The 24,316-nt window shown below is 42.0% G+C and overlaps 1 protein-coding gene across 7 annotated transcripts; it reads left to right on the forward strand.

Moving 5' to 3' along the window:
* The first annotated feature begins 2,096 nt into the window (after window positions 1–2,096).
* calcoco1a (calcium binding and coiled-coil domain 1a) lies at window positions 2,097–23,348 on the forward strand. 7 transcript variants are annotated; one of them, XM_088407904.1, is made up of 15 exons: window positions 2,113–2,238; window positions 4,757–4,812; window positions 5,369–5,520; window positions 5,598–5,700; window positions 9,011–9,213; window positions 9,292–9,483; window positions 9,868–10,016; window positions 10,085–10,154; window positions 10,309–10,434; window positions 14,576–14,671; window positions 15,473–15,560; window positions 15,714–15,952; window positions 16,114–16,208; window positions 20,505–20,528; window positions 20,612–22,078. In XM_088407904.1, coding segments are annotated over exons 2-15 (1,539 nt in total). In that variant the 5' UTR covers window positions 2,113–2,238; window positions 4,757–4,811; the 3' UTR covers window positions 20,613–22,078. The 7 variants fall into 7 exon arrangements, with proteins under 7 accessions (XP_088264032.1, XP_088264034.1, XP_088264030.1 ...); XM_088407907.1 differs by lacking the exons at window positions 20,505–20,528; window positions 20,612–22,078 and adding an exon at window positions 22,801–23,348 and having other exon boundaries at window positions 4,757–4,825; XM_088407902.1 differs by lacking the exons at window positions 20,505–20,528; window positions 20,612–22,078 and adding an exon at window positions 22,801–23,348.
* Window positions 23,349–24,316: the final 968 nt, after the last annotated feature.

Consider the following 24,316-nt stretch of genomic DNA (forward strand, 5'->3'; position numbering starts at 1 on the left):
AATAAGTATGAATGTGCGTTATCGACGGCTAGAAAAGAGTATTCAAGACACGACGGTCGAAAAAGATGCAGAAACAAATTGCTGGCGGACATAAACGTTAATGTTTTTCTCTTGGATGTTGACAAATCTAATGGTTACACACAACAGAAGGTCATAATCCCATTTGAGGTTTCCTTGGCAACTGATTATGGCTGTAGGCAATGTGCAATTTATGGCTAGTGACACATACCTGCCATTCCCTTTGAATGAGACATGTGGTAAGCTATATTCAGAATGACCACCCCAGGTAATGAAACTGCAGTAGCACTCAGGGGCTACGCCATTTTCTTATATTGAGAGGAATTCCAGGCCAGGTTGGAAATAAATACAATAAAAATAAGAAAATAAAATCAACAGACAAGTGGAATTAAATTGGTGCGAAATAGTGCTGCCACTGATAAACGGCATACTTAGACTTTTGTGCCATAACTGTTTTTTTGTCTAATCTAATGCTTAAATGTGTGTGTGTGTGTGTGCCTGTGTGTGTGCGTGAGTGTGTGCGTGTGTGCGCGCGCGTGCCTGTGCGTGTGTGTGTGTGTTTACGACAGTCAAAGGAGGCATAACAGCAAGCTGCCAGAACAAGAGCAAGCCGTTCTATGGACAATCAGTCTACAAATTACTCTGAAGCCTCACACAGTCCAACGAACCGCACACGTTCTTATCATTTAAAAGTCAAAGCAATTCTCCTGAACAGAAAGGAGCATTAAAACTACAGCATAGTAAAAATCTCAAGCAAACACACAAATACAATAAGGGCAGCCAACAACAGCATCAGCTAGTCATTGCAGTTCAAACTATTTAATTATCCCATTGCAGAGCGGTACGACTCGCTCACATGGAGACTGCACACTATTAATCCACTTACGCACAATTTATGGGGACTAAACATCGACTGTCCATCGACATAAAATTACTTGAAGCATCCTTATAGCGTCTTGAGCAGACCAAATTAGCCAAACTGGACTTACTAATTGAGGAGGAGTAAAAGTACTGTGTGACTGGATTGACTGCTCGTTGAGCAGAGATAAATAAGCAGGCTATAAACCGGATGAGAACACCAATAACTATAATTATAAATTACCAACATTATTTAAGATGGGGTTACTGATGCGGGGTTACATTAATTTTAAACGTAATTTCTTCTTATATGCTCTGGATATGTGCATTTCATGGTCCCCATGGAACGTCTGGTTGTACATATTAGCGTGCATGCAATATTTTTGAAAACCATTTGAAAGATTCTTGTGTGAGTCTTCCTGAATTCTGACTTACAGGTTGTTATTCCTTAAAAAGGTGGAACAATGTGTGAGAAAATGTTAGGAAATGCGATATATATATATATATATATATATATATATATATATATATATATATATATATATATATATATATATATATATATATATATATATATATATATATATATATATATATATATATATATATATAAAGAGAGAGAGAGAGAGAGAGAGAGAGAGACTACCCGGGTATTGGGATCTAAAAATAGTATACTGCCATCTGCTGTGCAGCTGCGGTAATGTAGAAATAATGACCGACAACAGCCGCGTAGCTCCATCGTTCTTCTGCAATGACAATTGTTGTTAAGTATGCCTGACAATGATCTCAAAGTAGTAGTCATTTATAACTTTTAACTTTTCTTAAATAAACGTTTTGAAAGCGTAGTTAAACATCATGCTCAGTGGCCAAATGTACTTGAATGTTTAGACAATGTGCATGACAATGTGAGAAAAAAATTAAAATAATAATAATAATAATAATAATAATAATAATAATAAACAGTGTTCACATCTTCACTTGTTTCCACCAGAGGTCCATGCAAAGTTTTTTCGTCATTTAAAAGGCTAGCATAAAGACGAAGTTGACTTCCGCAGAGAGAGAAAAAATATCAACGCAAAGCCGTGGTAAACGTTGCTTTACACAACACGTGGCCCTTGGTAACTTTTGTTTGGTTGTGGGATATGTAGTTTAGAAGCAAAGACTTGAGCGTCGCTCGATCGTGATGAAAAACTACAACTCCCACAAACTCACAAAGGCAGACGAAAGCTGTGCTGCTGGTGGTGCGTTTTGTTATTGTTTCTAGGGGTTGTGGGGTAGAGAAGCCTGAGCAGAAGTGGACGTGTCTGTCGTTTTTGCGTGCGACATAAAACGGCTTTAATTGTCAAGTGAAGACAGTCAAAGGTGAGGACGATGTCAGAAAGGACGGTCGGCATAATAAGTGCGCAGATGCGGTTTAGTGTCCATGATGCTAGTTATTGTCACGCGCAACACTTTTGAATTAAAATATCGGCAACGTTATCACACTTTCAAAGCGAAGTGAAATATGCCTTTGTTCTCATGGCTATTTGAACTCGCGGTTAGCTCGATCAAAGTTGAGCACGTGCACCATACTTGTGGCCTCCAAGCCTTTCTATTGTGAAACGTGAACCTTTTGCAAGCACGCAGCAACTGTACAGCTGTCACCCGGCCGGCTCACTTTATCGGCGTCAATGTGTTAAGATTGTTTAATGATTAAAGGACAATTGGCTTTCCATTACCTATATTTGTTAAATCACCGCCATACTTTGGTGACTTATCTCAGTATTTGTCATTAGGTCGAGAAAAAGGGAAGACGTAGTGTTAAAAGAAAACATTAAAGACAGAAATCTGTGGAGTCAAATTAAAGTCCTAAGGTACTTTGGAAGCAGATCGTTTAAAAATGTGGGGAAATAAGTTCCGACGTGCACATAGCCAGTGTTTAGCACGCACGTCCTGGAGGGGCCCTGACACTTTCCCACACGTGACAATCGTGTACAATGGCTCGCCGAAATAGACATGGTGACAAATATGTCAGACGTCACGTTGCTGAAATATCCTACTGTCGCTGAGCTTTTTAGTTGCGCCGTTCTTCGTTATAATGCATTCCCAAAGTAGAGATTGTATTGTCACATGGCAACTAGTCACTGATATGGGGGGCGAGCTTTGTCTCAAGACTATTCACATACAGTATACTGTATCTGTGGTTTACATCACATTGCATTGTTCACAAACACATTAGAAGGTCAAGAGGTCAAGAAAAAAACTACTGAAAATGCACAGCTGTGAACAAAAGGTCGTTACAGGTTTTAAAGCGTCATCCACAGCGTAAAACTGTGAAAATACCATGATTTGCAAAGCTGTTGCCTGGACAAAACATGAGTATTCGAAATGCAAAAAGCATAATCTGTTGAACAGTTTTCATTAGCAAATAATCTATGTCTTCATAATGTTGTTGATTTAAATTATTAATCTAGAATTTTAAAATACACTGCAGGGGGTGTTTTTCCAACTGGTACTGTATTTCTGCAATTTATATGAGTGATTTACATTTTTTTTCTTTGTGTCCACATTTACAGTTGTAATCAGAATTATTCAACCCCCAATCCTTTACTGGCGTTTAGGGAATTCTGTGTACATTTGTAATCATAATAATTGGAATTCATAATGACATCATACAAGGACTTGTTAACGAACCCAATGCAATAAAATGACATCTTGTTTTTGTCATAACTAAATGGATTTTATGTGATTTCTTCAATGGCACAATTATTCAACCCCCTTTAAAAACTACTACTCTTCAAAGACTTTAAAGACTACAAAGAAAAGAAGAGCCGTTCCTTCAATCAAAGACTTTAAAGACTACAAAGAAAAGGAGAGTTTCATTCAAGTGTTTTCAATTAGGTATTGGAAACACCTGTGGATGTCATCCAGCACCAGTTAGGCAGATTTAAAAGGGCTGTGATACCCTGCTCCTTTGCTCCATGCCAAAACTCCCAGGCCCACTCCCTTGCAAGAAGAACAAGAAAAGTAGACTGCTGTATGCCAAAAGTCATGTGGACAATCCACGAAAGGTTTGGGACCATGTTCTGTGCTCTGATGAAACTGAATTGGAATTGGTTAGACCCATGGACAAGCGCTACGTTTGGAGGAGGAAGAACCAGGCGTCTGAAGAAAAGAACACCTTGCCTACTATGAAGCATGGTGGGGGGGTTAATAATCCTTTGGAGCTGGCTTGGTTCTAGTTGTACAGGGAAACTTCAATGTGTACAGGGTCCCATGAATTCCCTTCAGTACCAGGAGATCCTGGATAAAAAAGTAACGGAGTTTGTCACAAACCAGCAGCTTGGGCGACGTTTGACCGTTCAACACATCCACATCCACTAAAGTGTATTTGAAGATGATGTGCTGGAACATTTTAGAGTGTCCATCAGGTCACCAGACGTAAATCCAATTGAGAGCTTCTGGTGGCACCTGAAGAAGGCTGTTGGAGCATGCAAGCCTAAGAATCTGACTGAACTGGAGGCTTTTGCCCATGAAGAATAGGCCAAGATACCCATCGGTCGCTGCAAAAAACTTGTGTCACTTGTGTCAAGCTATGCTTCACGCTTGCAAGAGGTAATAACTGCAAAAAAATATTGTACCAAGTACGAAAAAGAAATTTCACTTGGGGGAGGTTGAATAAAACTTAAAATGATGTAAGCACATCATTTGGTTCTTTAACAAGTCCTTCATTGTAGCATGTCATTATAAACACAGTTACAAATGTACACCGAATTACATAAATGGTGTTACAGCATTGGGGGTTGAATAATTCTGATTACAACATCATGAGTTATCATTTGTAAATGATAAATATTTAGTTGTAGTTGAGGATTCATGAAGGTACACATTTATTTTTCAGAGTGACTCCCTTTTTGTGATGCTGCAGCAGGAGCTAAAGTGGTAGCAGCGAAAAAAGGATGTATCTCAGGTCAAGGGTATAAGCAAGCCTAAAGAGGACTAATTACGTTCAAATTTTAGGCTGGTTTTCAGTTTTTTAATTGCAATTTTCAACAGATAAAAAACAGGACAGGACTCCTTTTCCTTTCAACGTAAACCACAACATTGCCGCCTAACCTTTGAGTGATGGGCCTTTCCACCTGTGAATGTTCAGAATGGGTGCATGACTGTCTTGAAAACTGAGTGGTGTAATTAACAATGAAACAAGCAGAACTGAATATTGTATAATAGAGAGAAATAAATCAGAAGTCATGATAGAAACACACACTACATGTGTAAATAATGGATATACTATATGTATTTCTGGATTTGATTAAAAAAAACATGTAAGTTGTGAGTACAATTGTGTAAATAATTTTAAAACCAATTTCTCCCCGCAAGTCAAGTTCCCTACGCTTACTTTCTTGAGCTCATTAATGGCACTTGTCTGTTTTGATGTGTTGTGTGTAACCATTATTCAAAACATTGCACCGTGACCGCTCCCCTTCCCTCCTCTCCCCGTGTGAAAACACAGTGCCTTTGTGCTGCATTACCATGGAAACCACAGCACCGGTGCAGTTCAGAAACGTGGGCTGCTGCTATTTCCCTCAGAGCAGAGTGGACTGTCACTATACAATAACCTCACAGCACAGCTGGGCCAGCAGTGACTGGATTGGGCTCTTCAAGGTACATTGCTTCTGACATTCATAGTACAATATTGTATGCTTACTCTTTGCCTCTGGAACATATTCCTTTGTCTACAGGCGGGGTGGACGTCAGTGAAGGACTACCACACGTTTGTTTGGGCACCGGCCCCTGCCAGCTACCAAGAGCGAACAGAGGTCAACTGTTGTGTTCAATTCCAGGGTACTTGTTCCCTCCCCATCCATTCCACAATCAGACAATGCTTACAGGGGATGTGCATCTGAGTGGCTGGATTCTTTTGAAAACTGCAGGTTACATTGAGGTAGAAATGCAGCTGGGCGAGAAACAACTTTACTACATTAGAATGTAGCTGTCTTTGAGCCTAAACCTCATAAATCACACGTGTGACAAAGCAACCGGTTTTTCAATAAAGAATAATTCCATTTGTTTTTCTTTAGACAAAAGAGACAAATTCAACATTTGTAAATATTGTAATGCAAATGAAAAATTGGAAGGAACACTGAAAAAAAAACCTTCATAAGTTCCTATAACATTTACCTTTAAGTACCCTTTCAACAGAAATAACTACATTTTAGCAACAAAAGTTGCATGAAAGTTGAGATCCAATATAGCAGCATTACCGTATTTCTCCGTGTACAAGTTGAGTTGTTTTCCCTCATTTTCAACCGCCATATGGGGGGGTCGACATAGAACCGCATAACTCAAAACCAGACCAATTTTCTCCACATATCTGAATAACATGAATTCAAATGCAAAATTAGTAATAGGTCATTTAGAAGGCTTAAAATGATTATATACATCTCAGTATACGTCCGTTTTAGCGCGCACTTCAAAATGCACTTTTGTCAAGCGCAGCGCTATTGCCTCTGTTGTCAACAATGAGGCTGCGCAGATAATTTTTCCGACTGACTTTGACCCATTATAAAAAGGAAAAGACAACATGACTTGTCCGTTCAAAAGAAAAGTGCGAGAGCATTGGCATGGCACGCCTGGATGTCAGCAGGTGGCGGGAGAAAGACAGCAAAGAGCAACCGATCTTGCATTGAAACTTCAAATCATTTTATTGTTGCAACCTTAGTTTCAGCATTTGGGTCTACGTGCAGGGGTACATTGCTTTGCACTCGTTTCCTCCCTAACCCATAATCGCAACGGTTTGTTAATCAATATACAATGAAAGAAAAGTACCGTCATTTCGTCATTTTAATAACACACACATTGTGTGTTTGACTGGACAGCCATGATATGTGTAACCACCAAAGTCAGGGCTAGACATACTCGCATTTTTGTGAAATTCACCCAAATTGAAGTTAAAAAAAAGGGGGTCAACTTATTCACAAAGTCTACTTGTACACGTAGAAACATGGTACTTAGTTTTGATCACTCATCTGAGCTGTTTTGAGACAATTTAGCTGGCGTGAGGCTGTTGTGAATTTAGCCTGGCTATGCCACAAGATAATGACCCTTCAAATAGATGACATTTCCACATAGTGCCCGAAATGTGCTCACATACACGTATGGGTACTTCTGGTGGGGAAACACTACTTCTAAAAAAGACTTTGAAAAAAAGCAGGGTTTTTTTCAGTTAGGTCACAAAAGGGAGCTACTCACAGTCACCTCAAAAGCTACATTTACAGTACTCAAGTTTAAACATGAAAAACACAAGGCTGCCTGATTAAACTCAAACTTAATCTTGTGAAGGAAATTAGGGTGACTGTATGTAATTTTGGCCTGATAAGGGCAGTAAATAACTGAAGTTCAATGCTTCGTATTGTGATTACTGTCTCTTATTTCTTTATTGTTAAACCATTGTATAAATTGGAAGTAATCGAACGTGACACATCTTGTGAGCAGGTCAAAATTGTATGACAATATAGTGAGACTGGGGGGTTGAATGCTTTTCTTCAGGCAGGATGGTGAGTAATGGCAGCTGCCAAGACAATGGTGTGGGGCTGTGGGCTCCATCTAGTCTGGCAGTGGGCGCTGATGATCATAATTCAGTGTGAAGGGCACAGGTACAGCAGCTGAGGCACTGACCTCTGCAGGAGTGATTAATCAGAAATCTGAGCATATTGTCGTTGTTACTGTTCATTAAAATAGTAGCAGAAGAAAAGAAACTCCCAGGGAAATGGTGTTGTTACTGTTGATTGGTGATACAGTCATTTCAAAAGATGCTACCTCAATTGCTATCTATGTTTGCGCAGTGAATTACAATACAGCTCATGAAGTTTGGCGCGCCTTTTCCTTGTCTGCTTTTGCAGCCGCATTAATCGGGTGCATACGTGTTGAAGGGAATCTGCATAAAGTTTTCCCTTCAGATCTTGTAGCATTGTTGTTGAAGTTCAACTTTTTGGTCCGGATGTAGTCATTCAACAGGCGGCACATCAGAAAGGGACTATAGGGAAAAACAATCTTTGGAAAAGCAATGGAAGAAAAGAAGTGATAACCAGGACCCTGAAATCATCCAGGTTGGATAGATACACACTAAAAATGCTGGGTGTTTATTTTTCTGTTCTGTTTTCGTCATAAAAAGCATACTGTACTTGTGGTGCTCTGAAGAAAAAAAAAAGTTTCATTGTTAAAAACTGCAACCAAATATGTTTTTTTCCTTGTATTAAAGCAAGCTTATAGCTTGCGGAACCCATTTGTTGAGACACCAGGCGTGCAGCCATATTTACCTGCAAAAAAAAAAATGAACACGATTACCTGCATCACCTTTAAGTGAAACAGGATATACTGTATATTTGAAACAGTTTAAATCAAATTATGGTTAACGATGAGTAAATTGAAATTACTCACGAATAAATGAATAAATTCTAATCTAAGAGCTGTATCATAAATGATGCTGTCTCAATAACAGTTCTACCAATACTCATTTTGATCATTCAAAAACTTATAATAGTTCCTTTCAACTGCAGAATCACATTGTAACTATAATATGATGCAGTACATTAACCACCATTGGATACCTAAAATGCCAATACTTTAGCATTTAATGTGCATTTGCATATTGTTGGATTAAAATGAATGAGACTCATTCATGATTGCACATCCATCCATTTTCTATAGCCAGTGCTGACTTCGAGCAGTAGGCGGGGGACACCCTGAACTGGTTGCCAGCCAATCGCAGGACACGCAGAGACAAACAACCATTCACGCTCACAATCACACCTAAGGACAATTTAGTGTGTCCAATACACCTGCCATGAATGTTTTTCTGAGTGTGGGAGGAAGCCGGGGGGCCCGTCGAGAACCACGCGGGCTCGGGGAGAACCTGCCAACTCCACACAGGAAAGCCGGATCCAGCTGGAATCAAACTCGGGTCCCTTAACTGTGAGGTGGATGTGCTTACCGCTCACCCACCAAGCCACCCATGATTGCACATCTTGAGTCGATATATGTTTGATATGTGTTTTTTAGTCAAAACTGATTGTGTGCAAATTGTGTTGATGACTGTGCTGGTAAAGTGTAAACGAACATGTTTTTTATTTTCTTCTCATCAACTCCTCTCTAGCATTCTACCTTCCCAACTCTGGTCCCCAAGAGTATGAATTTGTGTACGTCAACGCTCGAGGGGAGGTTTGCTCCCGAAGCTGTAAATTTAAGTTTTGTGATCCAAAACCCCTGGAGGATCTAGTGACCCTTGAGGAGGAGCCACATTGGGAGGAAGATGGCGAAGATATTCTCCTAGTCATACCTCAGGCTGAACTACTGAAGGTGAAGAACAAAACTTAACACAAGGTGAGGCGTGAATGAGTATTTTTGAGTGACGCCGTCATTCCTTTCCCTCGTCAGAACCGACTCCAAATATGTTTGCGAGAGCAGGATGAGCTGCTGCAGATGCAAGAGGTAGCAAACCAACAAAAGGAGAAAGAGAAGAAAGACTTCAACAGAGAGAGGTTAGCCTGGTGCAGACTTCTCAGAGAGCTTGATACCGACATCAGCAGGCTGCATGAAGAACTGAAGAGGAGCCAGGAAAAAATTGAGGTATTGGTGAGACAGCAGAAGGCACATTTGCAGACTGTCCAAAATTGTGTTTTTATAAACCGAAAATGATCACGCTCAATTATGATTGCCTTAATCATAGACGTGTTATCGGGCAATACGTTATTTCGTGTGTTTCTAGTTTGCTGCGGTGCAACTGTAATTGCAAACTACAGCACCCTGACATATTTGATATAATTCCTTTCTGGAAAATACACAACAGTTTTGAGTGGGTTGCTATTTGCCCACGTACAGTACACCTTTTTTTTTTTTTTTTTTTTTTTTTTTTACCTCTATGTATCAGGGTTTTAGTAGGATTTTCTTTTTGTGTTGAATTTATGTTGACATTCAAAGACATGTCCTGACAATGCTGCCTTGATCACTTAGGAGGAAATGGTTTTAGGGGAATGTCTTGCACAAGAAAAGCATGCTTTAATAAAAGTGACACAAGCCAACAAATTGCAAATTGAACAACTGGAAGCGGACATCAAGACTATGACACAGAGAGCTCTGGAACGAGAGACAGACTTGGAAAGGTGAGTCACTATCCTTTCTTAAAAAAACAGATTTACACAATTTTCTAAGTCCTCTAAAATATGTGCAGGATAAGGGAAAGCGCAAAACAGACAGCAGCCCCGTCCAAAGAAGAGGAGAGTGACAGAAAGATTTTGCAGGTGCATTCTCCTATAACTACTACATTGAGTGTGTCTTTGTTTTTCTCACTTTCCTCAACTGTATGGTCCCCATTTAGACCAAGTTGGAACAGACGGAATTATTTTTGTGACTCGTGTTGTTCAAAGTGATGACGGGTGTCTGTTACCCGGGCAGAAGGAGAATGAGCATCTGGAGAACCTTACAGCTGAGATGCGGACAATCGAGGAAAAGCTCCAGGAGGAGAGGACAGAAAGGGTTAACCTTGAGGTGGAGCTTGGGAGAGAAAAGGACTGCAACAGGGTGAGAAAGACCACAAAGTATTCATCTTCTTAACCAATACTCATAACGTGCGTTACCTGTAAATTTCTGGTTTCATACAAACTTAGTTTATGACTAATTGTGTGTTTGCTCAATACAAAGACACAAGAATTGCATTCAATCAGTTGACAAGCTGGCATTCCTTCAAGTCACCCCTTATTGCTTTCAAGTGCAGCTAAAAGGAGGATACATTTTATTTTTTTCTGAATCCTTGGAAACAGAATACAACCCAAAAACACACGATTGTCAGAGGGCGCGCTTTAACATTCCTCCATTTTCTGTAGCAGGAAGGGTCGCTGGTAAGCTGGATTCTGTATCAGCTGCCTTTCAGCAAGAAGTGGCATAGACCCTGGACTGGTTAATAGCCAGTGACAGGCACCTAAAATGTGAAAAATACTTGTCTATGTTGAACCGGTTTAAATTTGGATGAAATGTAGGACCGCAGCTATCGAAGTATTTTTGGTATTCGGATAACCTACAGAAACTTTGACTAGAATAACAAGTATTTGGAGGGGAAAAAATTGCTAGGTGAAAAACAATTCCAAACACAGAAAACCAAATACAGTGGGCCCCCCCGTGTTACGAACTTAATCCGTTCAGCGGCTACGCTCATACAGGTAACTTGAACTGCTCGTATGACGGGCAATCCAAACCTATGTTAGTGAATGCGTGCAACGCGTGCAAAAATCTTTGGTAAAAACATCACGACTTTATACACATATTAAAAATGAGTAACATAATCTACTGTACAGTTAAATAACATATACAAAGGAAAAATGACATTTACCTTTGGGGCGACGTGACTTGAGCTGGGTGGAGGCGGAGGGGAGCAGAGACCAACCCGCAGAATTTATTTATTTATTTTCTTAAACGGGAACTTTTCTCAAACTAGAACATATCACCGGCGATTTCCTTCTCTTTAATCCATAATAGAAGAAGCCTCTCAATTTTGTTGTCGATCGAGGTCCGTCCCCCGGCAAGGAAAGTCTTGCCCTTAAAAGATTGCCAAGCGGTTACGTCCATACTCACGAGCAAGGTTAACCATGCGTGCGCCTCCTTCGTATTTTTTTTTATTATCTCCTGCTTCGTTTCTATTGTCATCATCCTCTTACTTCTTCCTTTACCGCCACTAGCAATTTTAGAAGCCATGTCTAACAGATAAAGTTTGCGAAGTCTTAACAACATTCCTTCCTTCCATTTTTGACTGATTTTCTCTCCTTCCTTCCGTCCCGACCAGCTGTGCCATCAAGCTAAAAGAACGCAGTCGACCAATAGCATATCGGCATTTCCGTGACTGACACCATGACTGAAACAGTGACTGTGACATTGTAAGAGCAATAGCATATCAGCGTTACCGTGTTCAGCATGAGCAGATGATTTCGTTGATGTAGTAAAGCGAGGTCAATTGTACGTACACATCGACTGGCAATGCGTGGTAAAATCATAGTTAAAAGCATCACAAATTTGCGCACACAGGTAAATTTAGTAACATAATCTACTGTATAGTTAATTTAATTAACATGGATATGCAAAGGATAAATGACATTCTCCTCTGGGGCGACGTGACTCGAGCTGAGTGGAGAAGGAGGTGAGCAGAGACCAACACCTTAAACAAGAACTTTTCTCAAACTAAAACATATCACCGGCGATTTCCTTCTCTTTAATCCATAATAGAAGAAGCCTCTCCATTTTGTTGTCGATCGAGGTCCGTCCCCCGGCAAGGAAAGTCTTGCCCTTAGAAGATTGCCGAGCAGTTACGTCCATACTCACGAGCAAGGTTAACTATGCATGCGCCTCCTTCGTATTTTTTTTTCATTATCTCCTGCTTGGTTTCTATTGTCATCATCCTCTTACTTCTTCCTTTACCGCCACTTGCAATTTTAGAAGCCATGTCTAACAGATAAAGTTTGCAAAGTCTTCACAACATTTTTTCCTTCCGTTTTTCACTCATTTTCTCTCCTTCCTTCCATCCCGACCAGCTGTGCCATCAAGCTACATAAAGGTGTTCGGCCAATAGCATATCGGCATTTCTGTGATTGACGTGACGCCGGCCAATAGCATCTCCGTGACTGAGTCCGTGACTGACACCGTGACTGAGACAGTGACTGTGACTGTGACATTGTAAGAGCAATAGCGTTCAACGTTGCCGTGATGAGCATCAACTTCTGAATTAGTTGACGTAGCAAAGCGAAAATGAATGTACGAATACAATGGCCGGCATGTCGGATTGTTCGTTAGACGGAAGGTTTGTGCGTAAGTGGGGGACAAAAAACTCCGCGGTCCACGCTCGTAAGTCGAAATGTTCGTAAAAGAGGGTGTTCGTAAACCGGGGGCCGACTGTATCAAATTTCCACTTAATTGTAATTACTTGAACACAATTCAGCTTAACTTTTTTACTTTTGTGATGATCAACACTTTTTTTTTTTTAACCTAAATTTAATCTCTGCTTAGCAGCACACTACGTTGCCCTCTAAAACGTTAGATTTTAGAGAAGTCTATCCCTATAATTTTCGGTGTATGAGACCAATTTTCTGGCTAATGCTGCTCGGTTAAAAATGTTTTTTAGAACGGCACCTGTGTCACTGGAGTCATTTATGCTTATTAAACTGCCTTGGGAATGTTATCCGGCGGTATTCGTCAGCCTATACGGGGCAGTTGAGTGCCGTTAGCTGCTAAAGGTGCCAGCCACTAAGGCTGTGCTGCAATCTCCCTGCAAATTTATGCGAGGTGCAGCTATGACGGAGCCCAAGCCACCGGTAAATACTTGGCAACAGATGCCATATGTCAATGTTAGTATAATGTAGTCATTTGTTGACACCCTGAATTGGCAATTGAACGTGATTTCAGAATGTCGTTGTGTTCTGTTAAACCGCGACACACTGCCAGGTAACACATCAAGATAAGGCGTGCCAAGGCATTCTTGTCCATATAGTATTTGATAGTTAAATAAGGTTAAATCTGGTTGGCCTTCTCAGCACATTTCCAGCATGTTAGACTGTCATGCAAAGCATTAACAATTGTTGCTGCGATTGGTTTGATTGATATCCAAGGCAAGAAAAGAAATGGTTCGAGCATTTATTTGAACCGAGATAATCAAATTGCTCACGGACTCGTTTTATCCCTAATTAAATGTATTACTTTGCTGATCACGCGTACGCAGCAGAAATTGTTTGGCCCGTCATTCAGAGACACATTTTCAGTCTATCAGACCACTGAAACATGTATTGTGGTTAAAATGTCTTAAAGGGACACTGTGTAAGATTTGTTTTCAGTCTATCAGACCACTGAAACATGTATTTTGGTTAAAATGTCTTAAAGGGACACTGTGTAAGATTTAGACTGTTTTTCATTACAGACAGCAGGAGGTGCTGCATGTACCATTGTCCGTCGCTATAGCTGCCTCCGGACAAGTGCCACCCCCCATGTAATATAATTTAATGATAAGTAGACCTGCGATTATATATAAAACATACTGTTGGGTGCTAAGAACACATTTATTCGCAAGATTTTGAAATTTATAATCATTTAATGTATTCATTTTTAATGAAAAACTGTCTAAATCTTACCGTGTCCCTTTAAGAAGTCTTGAGAAGATCCATGTTGAATTATCAAAAACTTTAGCTACAAAGTTTCATGGATTTTGTGTGTGTGTGTGTGTGTGTGTGTGTGTGTGTGTGTGTGTGTGTTTTTTTTTTTACAATACATTTCTTAAAGGGACCACCCAGACAAAATGGTGAAAATATTTCACAAAGTCTCATTTGACTCACCGCGACCATAAATGTGACATGACCTGGAAAACGTGATTTGCGACAACTATGAACCAACCCAGACTGGAGAGTGCTGATTGGTAGTCCATAAAAAGAGGGCTAATTAGAACAGGTGGGGATGAAAAACAAAGGACAAGATATTAACAATTGACACAGGAAAGAAAGCATGGCGGCACAGAATGAAATCTGATTAAACAAAAAAAGCGGACCATTACGAATCAAAACATAGGATCCCACGATTTCACCAAAAGAACCGTGGAGGAGGAAAGCAGCGTATTGTGCAAGTTGTACAGGTAAAGTTGCAATCCCTTGTAATTAGCTTCTGACCTCTCCCGTATTCTTTGTGGCATCTGCAGATTCAAATGAGTGAAATGCGCAGGGAGCTCCAGGAGCTGAAGGCCAGCCTGAGGGTTGCCCAGAAGGAGAAGGAGCAGCTGAGTTTGGAGAAAAATGTAAGAACTAGTCTAGCTGGTCTCAGTTGTTGAATATCCTTAATGCACCGTTTATGTTCTCTTTGTAATCAGCTGATAAGCTCCAGAGGCTACTTAATGGCTTGTATGGATTAACAAATAAATAGCGGCTGTTTTTCCCCTTCTTGAGACTAGTACTCCCATTAAACTGCTACTTCATTCAACTGCAGTCATTATCAGCTTTAAATTTAGTCCAGGAAAGAGTTCGTATCACTCTCAAGTTGCAGGTAGCGAAATTATTGCTATGAATAAACCAATTGATTATTGAACCCGGGCGATGACGTAGCACAAGCATATATTTCCGCAAACGCCCCGGTTGTCGGGCGTCTTTGGTCCGTTGTTGTCTTTTTAGCTGTTATTGCGCAATATAAAACGTTTATGGCAAAATATAAATCAGTCCTTTTCAGGGCAGTCAGTGCCGCTGTTAAAATGCTTACGGGATTTTGTCGTTACCTAACTGCTATCATGTCGGCCCACCACTTGGACGGTGTAGTCAGCCAATGTTTTTAAAAATGCCGGTCCGCTTACTATAAACGCTCATCATGTGCCGCGATGGCAGTTGTCTATAGCGTAAAATAAATCTCCGCAACGGAATAATGTTTGACGTATAGTAGTAGTTGTAAAGTGCGTGTTTACATAACAGCAAAGGCAACGTATTGTGTAGCGTGCGTGTCCACTTTATGTGGCAGACATATGGGGGTTATGAGAGCACTAGCGACTGAAGCTGTGATTATGGAAGGCCCGCCCCGCTGTGTGCAATGATGGCTGTATTTCCCACCACAGTCCTTGATGGACTACATCTGTCAGTTGGAGCAAAAGATGGGAACAGCAGCCAGTGCCAAGTGGAGGGCTCCCCCCACCGCTTCCACAGGTGAATGAAGCCACATTAATCTGCCCAACACCCTGCAGATGGGAACAGTAAAAGTGTTAACTTTCATTCAACGACAACACTAAATAGCCTTCAGAACAGCTTGCGAGTGGTCTGACACGGGCGGCGCTCTCCGCTCGCGTTCCCGTCGTCTAGGCTGTGCTGACGACGTCTCGTCGGACAATGACCCGGAGGCCTTGCGGACTTTGGCGCCAACGGGACCCCTGGGAAACTACGGCCCGCGTGAGCAGGGGCGGCCGAGCCCGTCGCTCTTTACCACCCCTCCGCCCTCGCCGCGGGAGATGGAGAGACGCACCGTTGTTATCAGCCAGCCAGCTCCTCTCTCCTTGCCTCACGAGCCCAGACCCGCCTCTCTGGCGCTCGGCTCGGATTCGGTGAGACCTGAAAGCTGAACAGCTTAGTTATGTGTGATACTGAAAATGGCATATGGCGCCGCACCTGCCAACATTGCCAGAGGCTCATTAGATAAAGACATCTACCCGATGAGCAGTTATGTGTGAATTAGTGTAATAATCGTGCGTGCCTGTGTGTGTAGGAGGAGGAAGAACTCGATCAACTTCAATGCAGAACAAGGCAAAGCTATAGAGAAGAAATGGCGTTGCTCTCTGATCACACGGACGCGTTTCTAAGGTGAACCAAACACCCCCCAAGCATGACATCTATCATTTGTTACAGCGCAATACATGAAAATGCCCCAAAATAACAAGTTTGACACCAATTTCAGAAGTGAAAACACACTAAAGTAAACCGCTTCAATTCAGCGGCGTGTATGCTTTGGGTTTAGTACCTTCCAGAAATAGGGCATGAATAAAATAAAACAATAGTAATAAGATGAAGTAACTTGTACGATTCCTCCAAGTGTTATTTGCTGTTTGTTGACATTGCTGCTCAGCTAGATAATAGGCTATTTGATGATACATAAAGTAAAGTATGTGTGCAGCAGAAGCTGTAAATCTCTTCCTAGTTTGCATTTAAGCCAAGGCAGCAAATAACCGGTGCAGAGCAGGAATGTACAGAATAGAACGCATATTTGTCTATTGTTGTATAACTGCAAAAAATACTTGTCGTTTAGTAGCTCTTTGTTTAGCAGCAATAATGGAAGTGATTTTATGCGGACGCACAACGAGGCATGTGCCGATTACGGGTTTTGACAGTTTACCGTGGCTGTTTTCGTCGAAGCGTTCAATTACCGCTAAATCTGTCATGAGCTTTATTAAGATTGTGAAGGGGCTTGTAAGCCGCTGCGATATAATTGGTGGCTTGCGAAGATCATGAGTTGCCTTTTTGATGATAATGGAAAAAGCCAGTCATTTTTTTTACCCCCCTGCACGACTGAGCAGAGAGGGGAGTGGTGAGCAGTTAGCACAGAGGGAGGTGACAGAAAGCACCTGAGCAAATTCCGGAATACTTACGGATGCCTGTTTGCTGCGGTTTGTGCATTGTTCAAAAAAAAAAAGGACGGTCTTTTCTAAAAATAGCTCAGTGAAGGGCCGCTGTGACTTCAGCCTTCCCTATACGTAACCAGGGCTATTTACCCCCCCCCCCCCCCCCCCCCCACACACACACACACACACACACACGATTTTTTTCTCGAAAAAAAATTGCTGCTACACAAATCCGCACAGTTTGGTTTAATTCATTTACAAGCATGCCAAGCCACTAGTAGGTAGTTTGTCGCCAAATGTTGTCCGATCAGAAAGAACTTCCATCTCATAACGTCACCGGCGTCTTTGGCGGGATATCGAGCGGCGTGATGACGTAAATCATCAATTTATGAAATTGCTGATCCGGAGAATTAAGCATTTCCTGTACTTTGGCCAGAGTTTTTAAGACCTTCGGTTTAATTTAATAGATGAATAAGTAAAAACGGGAACAAATAGCAGGGAAAACCGGAGACATTTACCACCCATTTGCTATGTGACTTTGCCTAAGAAGAATTGAAACCCCAATTTTTTATTTACGTACTTATTTTCAACTCGGAAAACAAAAAGACATCTTTCAGGAGGACAAATCTAAATGAAACTGAAATTTATCTCACGGGTTTGCATATGAATATCCTTTAAAATGGGGGATACGGCTGCATTGAAAACGAACCAATCTCTCTTAAACTGATGTTAACTGGAAATCAGCACACACTTGCCATTATATAATCTGCCTCTCATGAAGTATTCACATCTAAAATCACAACCCATAGTCTGCGGAACTTGCATGACAGCAGAGCGCGCTCATTGTTCAACTCTATCAGTGAGTTAAAGGGTACAAAATGATTTACAGCAGCCGGCGTGCTACCTTTTTCTTAACTCAACATTTATGTATAATGTACAGTTTGTAAATATAAGAATTGAATTTTGAGGCTCCCTGCAGTCTTACACTCTGCTATGTCTAAAATTCATACTGCCCTTAGATCTTTGATTTACCGTATTTTCCGGACTATTAAGTCGCACTGGTATATAAGCCGCAGCAGCAAAAATTGGGCAAAAAAAACATCTTTTGTCACGGATAAGCCGCAGGTATATGGTGGCATATGAAACTTTTGAATGTTCTTTAGGGTTTTTTTTTCAATTGTCTACCAGCTGCAACATCCTCTCCTTAACAGATTGAACATGCCTGCATATTTAGTCCCACCATTATATCTATAGAAAATGGATGGATGGATTTTACCAACGGAATACTGCAGAGTTAAATAGCAGTTCAAACTGGTAATCAATACTTTGATAGCATTCTGTCTCCCGTTGTTTAATTGATAGATTATTTTCGTGAACATTGCACACACTGCAAGTAAATAATATATATACTCATAAATTTATAAATACAATCATATATACTGTATACCGTATATCAAATTTAATCGTCACAAGCTTTTATACAAGATCTTATTCAGTTTCCACATATCTTTTTTTATTTTTAATCATATATTTTAAAACTCTTTTTGAGCACAGCTATTGATTCACATTTTTTCAGTTCTATATCATAGTTGTTCCATAAACGGACTCTTGAACACACATTTGCCTGGCCAACAGATAAGCCGCACTGGACTATAAGCCTCAGGGCTCAAATCATGATGAAAAAGTTGCGACTTAAGGTCGGAAAAATACGGTATTTATTTTTTGTTTAACTTATTGAAGCCACGTCGATAACGCGGTTGCCTGTGCAATAAACCTTAATAGTTTTGTTTTTAGCGGTTACAAACTCAAAATAATCACTCGAATTGCTTGAATCTTTAAAACGCTTTGTCACTCAGAAGACACAAAATGTTACTTGGAATACACCCATAATCACTGTCTTTTCTTAGGTGTTTTTACACTGCACCGTGAGCTTTTCCTTTAAATGTTGTCAAGTCTTCACGGTGTCCCTTCGGAGGTGACCAGGTGCTATCACATGAAAAAGTTATTTGAGCTTCTTCTTGTATTCTGAAGGCACATATAGTCCAAAAATAACTAATGATAACATTACAACAACTTGAAAGAAGTCCATTTTAATTGACGTCAGAAAAGTCGTTTTTATTTAGAAACGAATTAAGAAATACTATGCATTAAGGGCATCGTCAACGCCCTGATCGGTTGATGGCAATCTGCGCATTGAGCACCCCTGCCAGTAGCATTACCATCATTTGTGCTCTAAACACAATGCAAAGAATATGGACATCCAAGACACCGATTAAAGAAGCATTAAAGAAGTTGGAGGAATTCCTGGTATAAACCAGCTGTTAAGCGCATTTTTATTATTATTGCCTATTTCTAAAGTTTATGCTATGTGGTAGGTAAGCAAGACAATTACCGTACACTAAACTAAAACCCAAAACATCCGAGGCGCATGGGGGAAAGTGCATTTTGGTCATTTCAAACAAAGGTTGTTAGGCCTTATTCCGAAAGTTCTGTTTGGCGCCAGTTTTTTGGGGACACAGTTTTAAAGCAAAAATAACCTGGCGATTGTCCTCCACTCTACTGCACAGGGGCCATCTATCACCGCAGCATCATTTATTCCGCAACTTAGAGATTTGCCGTACTGTATGTTCTGATTACCCACTCACGAGCCTCCACACTGTTGCATTGTCGGAGGTGTTTGAAGGCGCCAGTTATTTGGCTATTTATGTGTTCGAAGCCTCGAAAGCAGAGATGCGCTGAGAAAACATGCGCTTTACTATCCGGGAAAAGCTTCAAGGTCATCCTGCACCGACTTTACAGTGAAGGCCAAGGTCAGGCGCGCACACGCCAATTGCAGATTTAAAGTGAAGTCATTTAGATTTGCATTATTGACACCATATTAAAATGAACATTTCTTTTGAACAAGCCTGCAAATTTGCCCCCTGTCACGGGGGCTGATTTAAACATGAGCAATGCATCACACTTTATGAGGCCGCCACTTGATTTGTGTGTACAACCTCACTCTGCAAAGTAATTAGTGAACCCAGCCAGCGGGAAGACGCAGCCGGGTAAAAAGTAACATATTTCTCCTTGAAATATAGCGAAGCAAAAGAATAAAGAATCCCAAAATGGTGGAATTAAGTGCCTCCACTAAATTGTACCTCACACATCTGGCCTCACACAAAAAAATGACTCCTCCAATGAATTCCGAGCTCACTAATACACACAGACAAAACGGCAGCGATTATTTATGGTGGCGGGGCGAGTATGGCCGGAAGATGAAAGTTTTGAATATGCGCTCGTAAAAGAAGTTGAGGCGGGGGGGGGTGAGACGGCGGAGGGGGGGCTCGGGAGTGCCGAGATGGGAGGACAAGGGGACAGATAAGTTGACAGCAGGCCGTAGCGATGATTTACCTGCGGGGGTGTAGCGCCGTCACGGGCCAATTTTCAGCATCATTAAAGCCCTCGCTCTTCCTCTCAGACACTCCCTCCGTCTAACCTTTTGCAACCACGCTGTGCGTTTCTCTGCTCTGTGTCCCCCACCCCCGCCCCTTCCCACCAGTGATCTGTCTGACACATCGCTATGGTAACCAGCTCGGCGGACATCCCGCACGTGAGAAGCGGCGGCAGCAGCAGCTCCTTTATTGTTCTTTCGTCATCTCTCCACAGACTCAACGCTGATGCGCAAACTTTCTCACTTCTTTGTTGTGCTCGGTCGTGCGCCGGCAAACAAACAAAAGAAAACAAACAACAGAAGCACAGCTCGAGCCCACGTTCGGGACAGGCGTACGATGCCGGGCGGGCGGGCGGGCGGAGCGGGCGTTTAGGCTCCGCTTGGCAGGTTGCAGCCGAACGCTTCCAGTTGAATCATTGCTACGTCGGGAGCTTTACGGCGGATGTTATGTCGTTTTTATGACGTTTGTGATTAGGAGTCATGACAGGCGGCGTAATTATGATGTTTTGTGCAGGGCCGGGCCCCGCTGAAAATCATGGCAAAGCTCCCTCTCAAGCATTAAATTCTCCCCATCGCAGCTTTGAATGCCATTCATGACAGCATAAAGCATTGATACAGCATCACGCTGGAATTATTTTGCAGTTAAGGCGGTGCAGTGACGTTATATTGCTCCTCCATTTACTCCTGGACCGAAGAATTTAAAATGCACTTTCTTAGACACGTCAGTGAGCGATGAGCGCGCAGTAAAAATTTAGAGTCATCGAGGTGCTCAAAGATGTTTTTGCAATCAAACGCTCGTTGAACAGATTGAAGTTGACAGAAACTTTGTACTAATAATATTCTAACTTTGACGCTTTCATTTTAGACCAGCTGAACTAGCGTTTTCTCGCTGCTGCAGGGAGGATTTAATATGTTCTTCTCTTCTTAATTCACATTCACACAGCTCTAAATTTGTGCATAAATAATTCAAGAGCAGTCTTATGAAAGAAAATTTTTATAGATACCGACATCACGTGCTGTCAGCGCGTTCCCTCCGGCCCCTGGCCGGATACTGCCTGTAAAGTAAAAATTGCTGCCTATCTTTTCGTCAATACCGTATGCGATTTTTAGATTTTCTATATGTAATCAAGTCCGCTTGTGCGGCGATAAAGCTAAATTCCGGTCATTTCGAAGGCGTCGCCACGCTCGATAAAGAAACCGTCACGTTGTATAGTTGACGTTCTAATTGTGCACCCTATTTTCGCTAGACATTTTTTACATGTGGGTTAGGGATAGGCAGATGAAATCCTTTCTCTACTCATTGCTGGTTGAGCATGTGAAATTGATTGTGGAAGAATCACATCTTAAGCACTCTGCTGTATGTCAAAAGCCACTTGATCAAACCTGGAAAACGGGTCAGCGGCTCTCTTTAGATTTTGCAAGGCCGATGATTTCAAGCTCATTTTGCAAAAATGTTCTTTCTGTGTGTCGTCTTTGGATAAAAGTTAAATACACGTATTTTAGGGCTAGGATGAACGCCACAAGATGTCTCGTCCCTGCACAGCACAAGATTTCTTTAGTTTTTTTTGGCAATGTACACAGAGAATGTTCTGCCAGGTATTCCTCTGAATGACAGGGATTCGTGTCTCGCCTCATTCCTAATGTATATCATTAATGCTCATATTAAAGATGTGTAAACACAATGCCTAAGCATTTGATATTGTCATCTTTGCTGCAAAACAAATACATTGCAGACATTTCAAGTTTCTATGAGGACTTTTGCCTGGCCACCTGCGAGAGTATAAGGCTCCCACCGTTTTTCTGTGACGCGATAAAAAGCTTTAGCCGAATGCAGAAAATCAGAGTGCACTACTTGGCTGCAGCCACCTGAGGATCAAAGTCCCAACTTGTTTGTGGGGGTTCAACCAAGCAGTCGACTGTACGCCGCATGCGTGTTTTGTGGCGTTTGATCTTCTAAGGAGAAGAGGGTACCAAATCCCCTGACGCGGGCTGTTCGGTCCCTCTACAACCGATGTCTGAGCTCGGTCCGTATTGCTGGCAGTAAGTGATTCATTTCCAGTGAGGGTTGGACTCGGCCAAGGCTGCTCTTAGTCACTGATTGTGTTCATTACTTTTGTAGACCCCATTTTTAGACGCAGCCCAATCGAGTGTGTCCTGTTTTCCAGTCTCAGCGTTGCATTTGTACTTTTTGCGAATGATGTGATGCCGCTGGCTTCTTCAGGCCTTGATCTCAACGTTCACTGGAGCAGTTTACGGCCGAGTGTGAAGCGGCGGGAATAACAATCAGCACCTTCAAATCTGAGATCCCGGTCCTCGGTCGGAAAAGGGTGGAGCCCCTCCTGCCGGTCAGATGAGATCCTGTCCCAAGTGTTGGCGATGAAGCCTTTCTTGGTTTCGTTCGCAGGCGAGGGCGGGATGGAGCGGCATCAGCAGGCGAATAGGTGAAGCATCTGCTGTGATATGGACCCTGTACAGGTCTGCCGCGCTGACGGAGCTGAGCCCAACGGCGAAGATCTCCATTTACCTGTCCATCTTTGTTCCTGCAAGCCGTTGGCCGGGACTGAAAGAACTAGATACCTAATACAGGAGCTCGTTATTGTAAGTGAAGAATATGAATTTGTTGAACTGAAGCTAGAAGGGAAATGGATTAATAATGTGCAAAAGAAATGGATTTTAATGTTTAATCGGCTTCAGGATTATTGGAAGTCATAACTGAACTAGTAGGCCAATCTCTCATTTGTCAGTGCTGTATTCTGGCGTATATCCTTTCTTTGAAATGGTTATAGAAGCACAGTGCACGCGCAACTTTGTGGTCACAGAAGAAGGTTATGACAAGCGCCAATAGTTAGTTTTGGACTCGAGATCGTCCCTCTATGTATTTTCTTTTTATCAGCCATGTAACAGGGTTTGGGCTGGGGTTCTTGTATAATAAAATGGTTTATGTATCCATTATTGGGCATAATGTGTCTTATTCTGGCCAAAGATCATGGCAATATTTGGATCCTGGTGTGACATTTCACCGGCAATTAACCGTGCCATTTCTTTTCTCACCGCTGCCTCATTCCCTTCTGGCTCAATGTGTGCCGCAAACACACTTCTCTTTCAAAGTGTATGTGTGTGTTGGGCAGGGTTCTCCCTTGCACGCCCCCCTCCCCCCGGCCGACTTCTTCATCGCCATCTTCATCCTCACGCCTCGCTGCTCCGCTTGACGGTCGACTCCTCTTTTTCCCCACTTTTTTTTTGAATTTCTTCTCAACCACACTCGCTTCGTCTTGAGTGTGGGGTGACGATAGCTAATTATAAAATCAATGATGCTGGGCTGCCTAGTTTACAGCCCCCTCTAAAACCTTAACTGGGAAATCACTGTGGGATTGATGACTCCCTCACTCTTTATCTCTTTTAATTAGAAATGTAAAAGATATGAAAGAGCCAGGGGCCAGAACACATCTCCCGAGTTTTTTATGATCCCGCCTCCTCCCGCCCGAATCACCTCTTCCCTCTACCTGGGTCTTGTTTATTTCCTCTCACTTCATTTTCCTCCCTGCTGGCACACCCTCCATCCTCACTCTCCTCGCCAAGCGCTTCTCCATCACTTGTTCCATTACCCCTTCTTTAAGATGGCCCCCGCTCGCTCACACAATTCTCTCTATCTCTCGCGCTCTCTCTCACACAGGCACACACACAAGGGAAGGCGTTAAATTTATGGTCTTTGCACTTGAGAACGTTCCTCACCTTCCCCTCACCTCTCCTCTCTTTTCCCTTGACTGAGCCGCAACCCTCGGCGCCTTCGCCGCATGTGTAACAAATGAGGAGCGCGTCCTTTCTGTCTGCTCTGACCCAAGCAGGAGCTGTAAAATGATGTCGCGTCACACGTAACGACCCCTGCCGCCACCCGGGTGCAGACGACATATTGTATGACT

This window comes from Hippichthys cyanospilos, chromosome 2, assembly GCF_059441005.1.
Source record: "Hippichthys cyanospilos isolate Australia breed blue-spotted pipefish chromosome 2, RoL_Hcya_1.0, whole genome shotgun sequence".
NCBI lineage: Eukaryota > Metazoa > Chordata > Actinopteri > Syngnathiformes > Syngnathidae > Hippichthys > Hippichthys cyanospilos.

Coding starts and splice junctions, on each gene's coding strand:
- calcoco1a (XM_088407902.1), top strand. Junction 9,214..9,291: donor CTCAGGCTGAACTACTGAAG/GTGAAGAACAAA, acceptor TTCCCTCGTCAG/AACCGACTCCAAATATGTTT. Junction 10,435..14,575: donor GAGAAAAGGACTGCAACAGG/GTGAGAAAGACC, acceptor TGGCATCTGCAG/ATTCAAATGAGTGAAATGCG.